Source organism: Neovison vison, chromosome 10 (assembly GCF_020171115.1).
Source record: "Neovison vison isolate M4711 chromosome 10, ASM_NN_V1, whole genome shotgun sequence".
Classification (NCBI taxonomy): Eukaryota; Metazoa; Chordata; class Mammalia; order Carnivora; family Mustelidae; genus Neogale; species Neogale vison.
The window spans coordinates 32,595,986-32,610,858 of record NC_058100.1 but is presented as its reverse complement, the minus strand read 5'-3'; the positions used below and the strand labels follow the sequence as shown (position 1 = coordinate 32,610,858).

The 14,873-nt window shown below is 39.4% G+C and overlaps 1 protein-coding gene across 4 annotated transcripts in view; it reads left to right on the top strand.

Moving 5' to 3' along the window:
• Positions 1–14,873, top strand: part of NME7 (NME/NM23 family member 7) — a 288,348-nt gene that overhangs the window by 62,921 nt on the left and 210,554 nt on the right. For all 4 annotated transcript variants that reach the window (XM_044266903.1, XM_044266902.1, XM_044266905.1 and 1 more), the window contains exon 7: positions 7,079–7,184. In XM_044266903.1, coding sequence (XP_044122838.1) covers positions 7,079–7,184 — 106 coding nt within the window. The remainder of the gene's footprint in view (positions 1–7,078; positions 7,185–14,873) is intronic.

The window sequence follows — 14,873 nt, the reverse complement described above, 5'->3', positions numbered from 1 at the left end:
AAATAAGGGTAAACACAATGAAGGGATGGAGTATGACTGTAAAGATAAAAATTTATTAAAAAAATTCTAAATAAGGAATTGATAAGAATAGTTGGTTGGGAAAAGAAAGAAAAAGAAAGTAGAGAGAACTTGCTCAGGCTGGAGATCAGAACAAAGCCCTGTGCTGGATTTAGGGTATATTTTTATCTATTAAAAGAAATTGTATCCCAAAATTTTTTAGAAGAAAAAACCCTGTATGTATACAAAAAATAAAGTTAGATACAATGAAGGGTAAAATATGACTATAATAATGAAGGTTTTAAAAGATTTTTTTAAGAAAGCTATTGTTAAGATAAACTAGTTTAAAAACATTAAAAGAGGAAAGAGGAAAAGTTTAAAAAATTAGAATAAAAAAGATAAAATTAAAAATATTTAATTAACTTTGCAAGACTAAAGAATCATGGGGAGGAAGCCATGAATTCCATGTTTTGCTTTCCCCTCCTCTGGAATTCCGCTGTTCTCCTTGACAGTGAGCTTGGTCTTGGCTGGATATTCTTGCCGTTCCTCTGCAGGAGGGGCCTCTTGCCATGATTCTCAAATGTCTTTGCTTGAGGCGGAACTGTACCACCTTTGCCAGGGGCTGGGCTAAGCAGTCTGCTTGGGTTCACACTGGGAGCTTTTGTTCCCTGAGTGCTTTCTGTACTGCTTTGGAGGACGGGAACGAAGATGGCGGCCGCCCAGTCTCTGGCCGGTAGGAGCCAAGAGCTCGGGCCCTACTCCTTACTGCGCCCTCAGAGAAAACCAGTCAGTCCCTCCCATCTTCCTTGTCTCCAGCTGTGCTCCCCTGGCCTGTGACTGTTTCTCTCTCTGGCACACGGCCCCCTCTGGAGTCTCCAAACCCAGCAGATTCTTGTGGCTCTGCTCTTCCAGGGGGGTCTCCCCAGATCTGCCACTTGTGGGGTACCTGCTCAAAGAGCAGTAGCCTGACTGTGCCAGGGATCACAGTTTAAGGTAACTCCGAGCTCGGAGCTCACTCCTTGGCTCCATCTCTGTAGGTGGCTTCCCTGCCCTAATACCTGCGAGTTCTCTGTACACTCAGACATCCCTGATCCTTCCATGACCCCACGGGACCTGAGACCATGCTGTCCCTGCGAGGGTTCCACCCCTGCTTAGCCTCTGGAGTGATGTCCCTCAGTGGAGCAGACTTTTAAAAGTTCAAATTTTGTGCTCCGTTGCTCCACTTGCCAGGACCCCCCCCCCCCAGTCTTCCCATTGTTTCGGATTCACTTCTCCGCATGTCCTACCTTTCAGAAAGTAGTCAATTTTCTGTTTCTAGAATTGCTGCTCTTCTTCTCTTCAATCTTGTGTTGAGTTTGTAGGTGTTCCGAATGGTTTGATAACTATGTAGCTGGACTCCTGCAACCTGATGTCATCTCAGTCTGCCAGTTCTCCGCCATCTTGACTCTAATCTATTTGTCTTTATGCTGATTTCACACCTAAGAAATTAAACATCCCAATTAAAAATGAGCAAAAAAATTGAACAGGCACTTAACTAAAGATGACACATGAATGTGTATATAAGTGCACATTAAAAATATACAGCATCATTAGACATTTTGGAAGTACTAATTAAAACCACAGTGAGATGCACTACTCACCTTTTAGAATGGTTAAGGCTTAAAAAAACTTGACCATTTCAAGTGGCAATTGTGAGGGGAAACTAGAACTGTCTTATGCTGCTGAGAATTTAAAAGGGTACGGTCACTTTGGAGAACAGTTTGGCAGTTATCTAAAAGCTAAACATATACCTACCCTATGGTCCAAGCATTCTTCTCTTAAGTATTTTCCCGGGAGAAATGATAAGAAATACCAATGCAAAGACTTTGTACATAACAGTTTTGTTCATAGGAGCCTTATTTGTATATCCAAAAACTAGAAATAGCCCAACTGTTGAAGAGATGAATGGATAAACAAACCATGATATTAACACAAAGAATAGTATTTGGCTATAAAAAGGAATGAAATATTGATATACAGTACAGTCGATGAATCTCAAAGTAATCTTGATAAGTGAAAGCTAGACAAGAGTACATACTATGTAATTTAAGTATAGTTTTTAAAAATTAAACTAATTCATAATGGTGGGAAACAGGTCATTGATTACAGGGCCAACTTATTAATGGTAAGGGAGGTAATGGTAATAGTTAATGATAGGGGAGGCAGGGAAAGGCAGAAGAAAGGTATTACCCAAAGGAAGGAGGGGTGACTGATATATTTATTATCTTGATTGTGGTGATGTTTCCACACGAATAAACAAGTGTCAAAACATCAGATTGTATCCTTTAAATATACTCATTTTAAAGCATGCTAATTTGACCTCAACAAAACTTAAAAACCAGTAACAGTAACTCTGATCAACTATTATCTATTTCTTAGTTCTCTGTAAGGTACCCTTCCATGATGCTTGCTTCATACCTACTGCATAGCTCTACTGCTTACCATATTTTAAAAGCATTTGTGTTTGTTTACCCTCCTGATAGACTGAATTCTTTGAGGATGTCCAATTCATTGTCATACCTCCAGGTTCTAGGTCACTGGTGTTCACAAAATTTTGGAATTCAAAGCAACAATAAACCTTATGTTTATTAAGTGCTCACTATGTGATAGGCACTGTTTCAGACACTTTAGTATCTCATTTAATTCTCACAGTCTCCCATGCATTTGCTTATATCGTCCCAATTTAGCAGGAACTGAGACTCAGTGAGTTTAAACACCTTGGCCTTATGAGGACTTGAGCCCGGTCATCTCTGGCTCCACAGCTCTGTGCTTGACCACCAGCTTCCACCATGTGCGCTGAAGTGGTGGCCTACCTGGTTTTAAACATTACAGTTTTTTATTTCATTTTGTGTTGTGTTGTGTTTTCTGTTTTGTATTTTGTTTTCTATATTTTGTTATCTATTTCGTTTCATTTTATATTTTATTTTATATTTTATTTTTTAGTGATAGTGAGAGAGAGCACAGAGAGGGCAGGGAGAGGGAGAAGCAGACTCAGACTCCCCGCTGAGCAGGGAGCCTGTGTGGGGCTCAATCCCAGCATTCGGGGATCATGACCTGAGCTGAAGGCAAATGCTTAACTTAGCCACCCAGGTACTCCCATTATAGTCTTTTAAAACACAGAAGTAACAGAAACACTCTGGAGAATTTGGAAATTGAGAACATAAGTTTGGCATTAGTCATCCTGCCAGTGATGTTTACAGCTGTTTATGGCATATTTCTTCCTGCTCGTTCCCTTGATTATTTATATAATTTACAAACTAAACACCACATACATGATTTTAATTTAATTTGATTCCTTTTTTCACTTAATACAACATTTTACACATTACCAGATTACTGTTGTAAGGGTAAGCTTCAGTGGGTGCAGAATATTTGTGGTATGAATTTAACATTTATTTAAACATCCCCTTACTTTTGGACATTTTGTTAGGTTCTTAATTGTTTTTATTTGTACATAAGGCTGCATCATAGAGCTAAATATGAAGCTAAGTCATGTGACTTCCTATTTTATTTCTTAGTTTTTAGATTTTCTGAGAACAGATTTCTTATTTGATATTAGAGTATGTAAAGAGAAAGTTCAATATTTTAATGTTTTAGGGCATTTACAAAAAGAATATTTATTTAAAATTATAAAAGTTTTGGAGAAACATTTAACTGGCAGCCATTTCATGATACTTTTATTATGGTAATTAAAGATATGAATGTAGAGTAGTCAGATGTTTTAGTGAGAATACCGTGAGCTCTTAGGTGAAATTTATGTAGTGCAACTATATACTTTACAGTTTGTTAAATAAATATTTGTTAAATTTAAAAACAATTTTTTAAATTTGTTAAATGTTAAAAAAAAAATTGAAGATTCTATGAGTCTATTCTGTTTTTTGAGAAAGTTCCATATCTCTGTCTTTTGCTGTGAGGCAGTTTAGGAGCATATAAAAGGCTACAAGTAATAGCAGGGGCCCTTGGAAGGAGAGGAGCTTTATGCCATGGGTTTAAGCAGCTCAAATCACAAAGGAGAATTTTTTTGTGTGACTTTACATTTGTGTGAAATCTCTGATTGAGTTGCTGTGGCAATGACCTGGTAGAAGCGCTCTTGCAAATGTTAGCTCGGATTGGTGATTGGGACGGATAGGCCCAACTATGTAGGGAGAAAGAGAAAGCAAAGCCATGGAATAGAGTTACTCCCTGTCACTCAGAATGTGTATTTAAATAAAACCTTTATATTCCTTGCTTAAATACATATTCACTCAGCATATGTAAATGAGTACTTGGAAAGTTGGCATTTTCATTTTCTTAAAGTTGAGGAAGAAAAGAAATGAAAGTTGAGACCAAAACAATTGAAATAATTGGCCCAATAATTGTTTAAAACTGAAGTGGAACAATTGAGCACAGCTTCTTTACTTTTTTTTTTTTTTTATTTCTTTTTTAAAGATTTTATTTATTTACTTGACAGAGAGATCACAAGTAGGCAGAGAGGCAGGCAGAGAGAGAGAGAGGAGGAAGCAGGCTCCCCACTGAGCAGAGAGCCCGATGTGGGACTCAATCCCAGGACCCTGGGACCATGACCTGAGCTGAAGGCAGAGGCCTAACCCGCTGAGCCACCCAGGCGCCCCAGCTTCTTTTTTTTGAAAGGCAGATGTGGAAAAGGCTCAGGGCTTTGGAACCAGCATGACCTGGATTTAAATACTGGCTTTGCCACTTGCGAACCCATAAGGGCTTGTTCCTCAGGTTTTCAGGGTGTCATTTCTCTCATTTCGGCAATGTGGATAGATCGATTCTATTGAGCATGTGCAGAATTTATTCGTTTCTGAATTTCAGTCAGTTCAAAATATGGGAAGTCACTAGTGAACCAGACCAGGTCCTGACTCCCTTGAAGCGTCCATCCATTGCGATGGTTGGGTGCTGCTGGGTAGTAAGTAAACAGGCATAAAACGTGTCGGATGGTCAGTGCTCTGAGAAGATAAAACAGGAGAAGGCGTAGAAAAAGACCAGGCTGGGGGAAGGATTGTGTGTCGAGTAGAGGCGAGGAATGCTACTAAGGGTAGGGTCAGGAAGTCTTCATGTTATGTTCTGGTAGAGACCAGAAGGAGGTGAGGGAGAAAACCAAGCAAATATCCCGGAGAAGGAGTGTCCCGGGAGAAAGGGAACAACACCCGTGACGTTTGTGAGGTGGGAACACGTTGGCTACTTTCAGGTAAACGGTGAGTGCATGAGGCCAGCGAGGCCGGGTGGGAAGTCTAAGTGTTTTCACGGGACGAGGGGACTGGCTCAGGGAATTGCTGGGGGCCAGACCGCGTCCGGCCTTCCAGACATTCAGAGCTTCAGCGTTCTTTCCGAAGGAGGTGAAAGACCCTTGGAGAGTCTGCGCAGAGAAGGGGCGTGATGTTTTACAGGTTTCCTGCTGCTGCCGTGCTGAGAATCCATCAGGCCAGGTGGGCGTGGGTGTGTGGGGAGGAAGCGGGCATGGGAGGTCACTAGGTTAGAGCAGTGTCAAAGGGCGCTCTGGTGCTGGGCCTGGACCAGGGTGACATGTGGAAGTGGCTGGATTCTGGAAGCATTCCGAACGGTTTCCTGAGAGACTGAGTGGATGGCTAGGAAAAGGACAGGAGTGGGTTTTTTTTTTCGGTTGGCCTGTGCAGTCGGAGGGGCAGGAACAACAGGGAGGGAGTGCACAGACTTGCGGGGTCAGCGGAAATCAGGACGTTTTCAATAGGAATTATCTCCAAGTGGGGGTGGCGCAGGTGTAGCGGTGGAGTTTAGGAAGGAGGCTGGACTGGAGCCGGGCGCGTGGGAGCCGTGACCGGACAGATGGCGGGAGGTTGTTCATCACTCTTTGTACTACTCAGGGAGAGTAATGAAGGCAGCAGTATGGTGAAAAAGCACTTGCTGTCCAAGGAATAGAGCATTTTCATTCTGAAAGGTCTTTGTGTCAGGAGTGCACAGGCATATCATTACTCTTCAGACAATTCCTCATCTTCTCTGTGGTTCTTAAAATTGTACATCGATGTGGCACATTAACACAGTCTGTGATCTTCCCATTCTTAAATTCATCGAAAAATGCGATTTACTTTGAGCCGTTTGTCTTAGGTGCTAAAGGACCTACAGTGCTATGCAGGTTAGTTACTTGCTTCACACTTAACATTTGTGATGGGCAATTACCCCCCAAACCACAATTTTATAAAAGTATAGGGGACTCACTAGGAGCATCACCAGCTTAAGTTGGTGGAACTCTTTGGAGCCTGAGAGAGAGGGTTCTCTAGGGAATAGTAGAAACAACAGTAACAAAAGCTTAAAGGCAGGAAAGATCTAAATTCTTAGTGTGACCGTGTTTGTGGCTAGTTCAAGTTGCTGAGTTGTCCTCTCTGAACGGTGTGCAAAGCAAATCACGTAGCTTGAATCTGGTTATAAAATACAGTTTATATGATCTAATTGTTTGCTAGAACTGTAGTAAGTTCATTAGTTTTTTCTTTTTAAGATTTTATTTTTGAGTAATCTCTACACCCAACATAGGGCTTGAACTTACAACCCCATGATCGAGAGTTTCATGCTCTACTGACTGAACCAGCCAGGTGCCCCAGGTCATTGGTTTTAACTAGTTAAAACTAATTTTGTGGTTTTGATTCTTAAATATGAATCTGCTTCTATAAAGAATGCCTACTTTTTAATTTTACATATTTTAATAGAAAGTTTAAAATTGGACCTGTGTCTATGAACTAATGCTTTGGGGAAAATGAGAACTTTGTATTCATTATTGTCCATATTCAAAGTATGTTAAGATGTTATTAGTTTTAATCCTGGGGCAGAATGATACATACTCTCATTACTCTAATTAATACTTTTTATATGATCTTTTGATTATAAGACTTAAAACGGGTTCTGTAAGTCAGTTAGCCTTTGTAAAAATCATTTTTAGAAAACTTGAAGTGAATAATTTATATTACGAACTTCAAAAGTAATTGCATAGTTTTTCCACCTCTCACATAAATATCCCAGAAGTTCGAGCTAAGAGATTACATAGGTCAAATTTATTTCTCTCTGTCTTTAGGAAATGGAGTTATTTTTTCCTTCAAGTGGAGTTTGTGGACCAGCAAACACTGCTAAATTTACAAATTGTACCTGTTGCATTATTAAGCCCCATGCCATCAGTGAAGGTAAGTGCTATCTTGAATACAATATACCCAAATGCATTTTGTTAATAAGAGCTTATTTTGTTAGCTTCTTGGTAACTTCTTGATTTTGTTAGCTTCAAGGTAACTTCTTGATTTATTTTATATGCAGAAATTAAAATATAATTTTAATATTTTAATTTTTTCTTTAAAGTCACATGAACGAAGGTGACATGAGATAAAAAATCTGTCTCCATCTATATTTACACTCTTAAAAAGGATTTTCTTGAGTTGCTGATCATGGTCATGCTTATCCTGTTTCAGGTCTTGATTCCTTGACTTTTAATCCGCCTCCTCTTTTCCAATCACTTAACCGATTCACTCAATTCACTGAAGTAATTCTCCTAATGTACAATTTAAAACAATGTCTACCATATCGTGGTTTGCCCTTTCTGAGAAAGCTGGGGAAACTTCCTTCTGAAACAAAATTCTTTGAATAAATAAATAAATACACACACAGACACACACACATGTATGTACATGCGTAGATAGGTAGATTGTATATATGGCTGTATACTGAGAGTTTGCAGGCGTTTTTATCTTATTTGTCATCTTCTATTTATTTAGTCTGTTGTATGTAGTTTTGTCAACTATTCCAAATCCTTTTGGAAATGAGATGGGTATAATTTTTTGAAGTATTTATTTTAATTAGTTTTTAATTTTTTTATTAACATATAATGTACTATTTGCCCCAGGGGTACAGGTTTGTGAATCGTGAGGTTACACACTTCACAGCACTCACCATAGCACATACCCTTCCCCAATGTCCATAACTCCACCACCCTCTCCCAATCCCCCTCCCCCCAGAAACCCTCAGTTTGTTTTGTGAGATTAAGAGTCTCTTATGATTTGTCTCCCTCCTGATCCCATCTTTGTTTCATTTATTCCTTTCCTACCCTTCAAGCTTCCCACATTGCCTCTCAACTTCCTCATATGATAATTATCTTTCACTGATTGACTTATTTTGCTCAGCATAATACTCTGTAGTTCCATCCACGTCGTCGCAAATGGCAAGATTTCATTTTTTTGATGGCTGCATAGTATTCCATTGAATGTATGTACCACATCTTCTTTATCCATTCATCTGTTGATGGGCATCTAGGTTCTTTCCATGGTTTGGCTATTGTGGACATTGCTCCTATAAACATTTGGGTGCACGTGCCCCATCGGATCACTACATTTGTATCTTTGGGGTAAATGCCCAGTAGTGTGATTTCTGGGTCATAGGGTAGCTCTATTTTCAACTTTTTTTTTTTTTTTTAAGATTTTATATATATATTTGACAGAGAGATCACAAGTTGGCAGAGAGGCAGGCAGAGGAGGGCGAAGCAGGCTCCCTGCTGAGCAGAGTCTGATGTGGGGCTTGATCCCAGGACCCTGAGATCATGACCTGAGCTGAAGGCAGAGGCTTAACCCACTGAGCCACCCAGGCGCCCCTCTTTTCAACTTTTTGAGGAACCTCCATGCTGATTTCCAGAGTGGCTGCACCAGCTTGCATTCCCATCAACAGTATAAGAGGGTTCCCCTTTCTCCACTTCCTTGCTCGCATCTGTCATTTCCTGACTTGTTAATTTTAGCCACTCTGACTGGTGTGAGGTGGTATCTCATTGTGGTTTCGATTTGTATTTCCCTGATGCCGAGTGATGTGGAGCACTTTTTCACGTGTCTGTTGGCCATCTGGATGTCTTCTTTGCAGAAATGTCAGTTCATGTCCTCTGCCCATTTCTTGATTGGATAATTTGTTCTTTGGGTGTTGAGTTTGATAAGTTCTTTGTAGATGTTGGATACTAGTCCTTTATCTGATATGTCATTTGCAAATATCTTCTCCCATTGTCAGTTGTCTTTTGGTTTTGTTGACTATTTCCTTTGCTGTGCAAAAGCTTTAATCTTGATGAAGTCCCAATAGTTCATTTTTGCCCTTGCTTTCCTTGCCTTTGGTGATGTTCCTAGGTAGAAGTTGCCATGGCTGAGGTGGAAGAGGTTGCTGCCTGTGTTCTCCTCAAGGATTTTGGTGGATTCCTTTCTCACATTGAGGTCCTTCATCCATTTTGAGTCTATTTTCATGTGTGATGTAAGGAAATGGTCCAGTTTTATTTTTCTGCATGTGGCTATCCAATTTTCCCAGCACCATTTGTTGAAGAGAGTGTTTTTTTTCCATTGGACATTCTTTCCTGCTTTATCAAAGATTAGTTGACCACAGAGTTGAGGGTCTATTTCTGGGCTCTCTATTCTGTTCCATTGAGCTATGTGTCTGTTTCTGTGCAGTACCATACTGTCCTGATGATGACAGCTTTGTAATAGAGCTTGAAGTCTGCAATTGTGATGCCACCAACTTTGGCTTTCTTTTTCAACATTCCTCTAGCTATTCGAGGTCTTTTCTGGTTCCATATAAATTTTAGGATTCTTTGTTCCTTTTCTTTGAAAAAAATGGATGGGATTTTGATAGGGATTGCATTAAATGTATAGATTGCTTTAGGTAGCATTGACATTTTCACAATATTTGTTCTTCCAATCCATGATCATGGAACATTTTCCCATTTCTTTGTGTCTTCCTCAATTTCTTTCATGAGTACTTTATTGTTTTCTGAGTACAGATTCTTTGCCTCTTTGGTTAGGTTTATGTCTAGGTATCTTATGGTTTTGGGTGCAATTGTAATAATTTCTCTTTCCTTTGTCTTGCTGTTGGTGTATAGAAATGCAAGTGATTTCTGTGTATTGATTTTATATCCTGACACTTGACTGAATTCCTGTACAAGTTCTAGCCGATTTGGAGTGGAGTCTTTGCATTTTCTGCATAAAGTATCCTATCATCTCCAAAGAGTGTAGTTTGACTACTTCTTTGCTTATTTGAATGCCTTTTATTTTTTTATGTTGTCTGATTGCTGAGGCTAGGACTTCTAGTACTGTGTTGAATAGCAGTGGTGATAATGGACATCCCTGCCACGTTACTGACCTTATGGGAAAAGCTCTCAGTTTTTCTCCATTGAGAATGATATTCGCTGTGGGTTTTTCATAGATGGCTTTAATGATACTGAGGTATGTACCCCTCTGTACCTCTCTACACTGTGAAGAGTTTTGAACAAGAAAAGATGCTGTATTTGTCAAATGCTTTTTCAGCATCTATTGAGAGTATCATATGGTTCTTGTTCTTTCTTTTATTAATGTATTGCATCACATTGATTAATTTGTGGATGTTGAATCAACCTTGTGGCCCTGGAATAAATCCCACTTGGTTGTGGTGAATAATCCTTTTAATGTACCATTGGATCCTACTGGCTAGTATTTTGGTGAGAATTTTTGCATCTGTGTTCATCAAGGATGTTGGTCTGTAATTCTCTTTTTTGATGGGATCTTTGTCTGGTTTTGCGATCAAGATAATGCTGGCCTCATAAAATGAGTTTGGAAATTTTTCTTCCATTTCTATTTTTTGGAACAGTTTCAGGAGAATAGGAATTAGTTCTTCTTTAAATGCTTGATAGAATTCCTCTGGGAAGCCGTCTGGCCCTGGGCTCTTGTTTTTTTGGAGACTTTTGATGACTGCTTCAATCTCTTTACTGGTTATGGGTCTGTTCAGGTTTTCTATTTCTTCCTGGCTCAGTTTTGGTAGTTTATATGTCTCTAGGAATGCATCCATTTCTTCCAGATTGTCAAATTTGCTCGTGTATGGTTGCTCAGAATATGTTCTTATAATTGTTTGTATTTCTTTAGTGTTGGTTGTGATTTCTCCTCTTCCATTCATGATTTTATTTATTTGGGTCCTTTCTGTTTGTTTTTTTTTTGATAAGTGTGGCCAGGGGTTTATCAATCTTACTAATTCTTTCAAAGAACCAGCTCTTAGTTTCATTGATTTGTTCTACTGTTCATTTAGTTTCTATTTCATTGATTTCTGCTCTGATCTTTATTATTTCTCTTTTCCTGCTGGGTTTAGGCTTTCTTTGCTGTTCTTTCTCCAGCTCCTTTAGGTGTAGGGTGAGAAACTATTTCCCAATATTTTATTTTATTTTATTATTTTTTTTTCAAAGATTTTCTATTTATTTTATTTGAGAGAGAGAGTGAGAGAGAGAGAGCATGAGAGGGGAGAAGGTCAGAGGGAGAAGCAGACTCCCCACGGAGCTGGGAGCCTGATGTGGGACTTGATCCCGGGACTCCGGGATCATGACCTGAGCCGAAGGCAGTCGCTTAACCAACTGAGCCACCCAGGCGCCCAATTTCCCAATATTTTAAAGAATGAAATATATATATGTATACACACGCACACAAATAAGGGTAAGCACAATGAAGGGATAGCATATGTTTGTAAAGATGAAAATTTAAAAAAAAATTCTAAAAAAGGAGCTAATAAGATAAATTGGGAAAAGAAAGAAAAAGTGGAGAGAATTTGCTCAGGCTGGAGACTAGAACCAAGCTCTGTGATAGATTTAGGGTATATTTTGATCTATTAGAAGTTGTATCCCAAAATTTTTTAGAAGAAAAAACCCTATGTGTGTACAAAAAATAAAGTTAGATACAATGAAGGATAAAATATGACTATAGTAATGAGGGTTTAAAAAGATTTATTTCAAGAAAGGAATTTTTAAGATAAACTAGTTAAGAAAACATTAAAAGAGAAAAGAGTAGAAGTTAAAAAAATTAGAATAAGAAAAAAAATTTTTTTAAATCTTAATTACCTTTGCAAGACTAAAGAATCATGGGGAGAAAGCCATGAATTCCATGCTTTGCTTTCCCCTCTTCTGGAATTGTGCTCTTCTCCTTGATCAGTAAATTGGTCTTGGCTGGATGTTCTTGCTGATCTTCTGGGGGAGGGGCCTTTTGCCCCGATTCTCAATTGTCTTTGCCTGAGGTGGAACCGCACCGCCTTTATGGGGGGTGGGGGTGGGGCAAAGCGATCTGCTCAGGTTCGTGCTCGGAGCTTTTGTTCCCGGAGCACTTTCTGAACTGCTCTGGGGGATGGGAATGAAGATGCCCGTCTCCGGCCAGAGGAGCCAAGAACTTGGGGCCCCACTCCTCAGTGCCATCTTGAGAAAAGAGAAAACCCTCCCATGTCCCTGGTCTCCGGCCGCGCTCCGAGCTCCCCTGGCCTGGGACGAGTGTTTTTGTCTCTGGCGCGTGGCCCCGTATGGAGTCTCCAGACCCAGCAGATTCCTGCCGCGCCCCTGTGCCGCTCCTTCCTGGGGAGGAAGGTAGTTCTCTCCGGGTCTGCCACTTGCGGGGTCCCTGCGGGAACAGCAGTGGTCCGACTGTGCCTCCGATCACAGTCCATGGCAACCCCGAGCTGAGTGCTCCCTCCTGGCCTCTGTCTCTCCCCCGCGGGCTTCCCCGCTCTGACACCCGGGAGCTCTGCCGCACTCAGACGCTCCATCTTTCTGTGACCCTGAGGGTCCTGAGACCACACTGTCCCCAGGAGGTCTCCACCTCCGCTTACCCTCTGGAGCAACGTCCCTCATGGAACAGACTTCTAAAAGTTTGGATTTTGTGCTCTGCTGCTCTGCCCCTTGCTGGGAGCCACCCCCCTGTCACCCCAACTCCTGTTGATTTGGAGTCACTTCTCTGCACGTTCTACCTCAGAAAGTGGTTGATTTTCTGTTCCTAGAATTGCTGCTGTTCTTCTCTTCCATCTCCTGTTGGGCTTGTAGGTGTTCCCAGTGGTTTGATAACTGTCTAGCTGATCTCCTGTGACCTGATGTCATCTCAGTGTGCTACTCCTCCGCCATCTTGGCCCCTCCAAGATGGGTATAATTTAGAAGATTATCTTTTAAAAAGCTAGGAGATTCTAAATAATAAACATAATTCAACAGGGTTTTTTTAGTTTTATTTTTTTCTAAATATCAAAGTAATTCAGGTATAGAGTAGAAAATTTGGGGAAAAAGGTAAGAAAATAAATAGTAAAAGTTACCTGTTTTCTCATGATCTTGATAGTCGTTAATATTTTTTTTCGTTGTTAATATTTTTATATTTCCTCTAAATCCGTTTCTTCTGAATGTGTGAATGTGTGTAAACTGACATGTAATTGTTAACATGGTTGAGATGTATGTCCATAGGCTACCATTTTAATTTGATTTTAAGGAGCATTTTGGGGATGCTCTGAATTCCTCATGAGTATTTCAGCATTTGTACACTATAGAGTCCTATAGATGTAGTATAAAATTCGGGTACTTAGGTTGTTTCCAGGTTTTTGAAGTTAAAAATAAGTTTTAAAGAATATTTGTACATTAATATTTGATAATATCTCTAATCATTTCCTCTGGCTAGTTTCCTAGAAATAGAATTATCGGTTGAAAGGATCTGAACTTAAAAGATTTTATTGCATAATGAATGAATACTGAATGAATTATTGAGGAAGTACTTTAATATCTTGTAGATCCTTAGGACCACAATTACAGGGAACTATCATGCATGATGGTTAGTGAACATTTATGGAGACCTTGACACCTTACACTGGGTTGTAAACTGAGTACCTTATACATTATCTCCTTTAATATTCACAGCAATCATGCCAAGTTCATGGATGTATCATAATAAGTGAGCTGAGGCTGTCTGATAATAGGCTATTTCTGCCAGATTAGAGTAGGGAATCCAAGGTGCCTACCTGGTCTCTATTAACCTCCATGTTCTTCACTCGACATGTACAGCTCTGTAGCAAGATGGTTAGAATAACATGGTTAGCAACACCGCCACAGGGAGTAATGATAATATTTGGTGTTGATAAGCTATGGAAAACAAAATTGGGATTACCTTGGGCTGAGTACACACACACTTATACCCACATACATACAGACAAACACTCATACACAGATATACACATAGATACGTACATAATGTACACACATATTTCAGTGTGGTGAGACAAATTCTTGCTTAATGGCCTCAACTTCATTAAAAAACTTATCTTTGGCCTCTTCATACATTTCAATCTTTTTTCTCTCTTTTTTTTCCTTTTTCTCCCTCTATTGGGTTTTTAACTCGTTTAATTTTTTTCAGCAAAATGTGATGCTTGGAGAGACAGGAATAAAATAGAATTATAGTAAATACCAGTTAATACTTTAATAATTGCATAGGTAAATATATCTGAAATCTAATAACAATGATTAAATGAAAAGGCAATGTCAGAATGACTGATTTTATATTTATACTGGTTTAGTTTTTAGTCAGAGCTAGTCTTTGAAGATTAGCTGTATTTCATGTGTTTATCTTTGGTTCATAACAGAAACATATGAGTTGATCAAAGGAAATTTTTGTAAAATCTAATCAGATGGCATAATAGTTTGAATTTTGGCACTTCAAGGCTTTTTAAAATTTCCTTTCTAAATCTCAATTTTAGGGATCCCGGTAGACCATTTTTAAATGTACAAATAATCCAATTCAGCTTAGTTTAAATTGTGGTTACCAGGAAATAGAGTTTGAAGTCCTGTGTTAAATTAATTGTTAGATTTATGCAGACCCTTTCATTGCTGGTTTATGTTTATCTTTTTCTATAATGATCTCACTTCCTGGCATATTTAATTTCACCTGTAGTCTAGCATAGGGAGAAGAGATTTTTTTAAAAAGGTATTGTTGATAAGAGAGCATTTGAAATCTAATGGGTTCATTTCCTTCTGTTGACTCTCAACTCACCCAGAGAAGGCCAGAATAGCTTTAATCAAGCAGAACTGTGGCTTACTACAAGAGAGCACAACT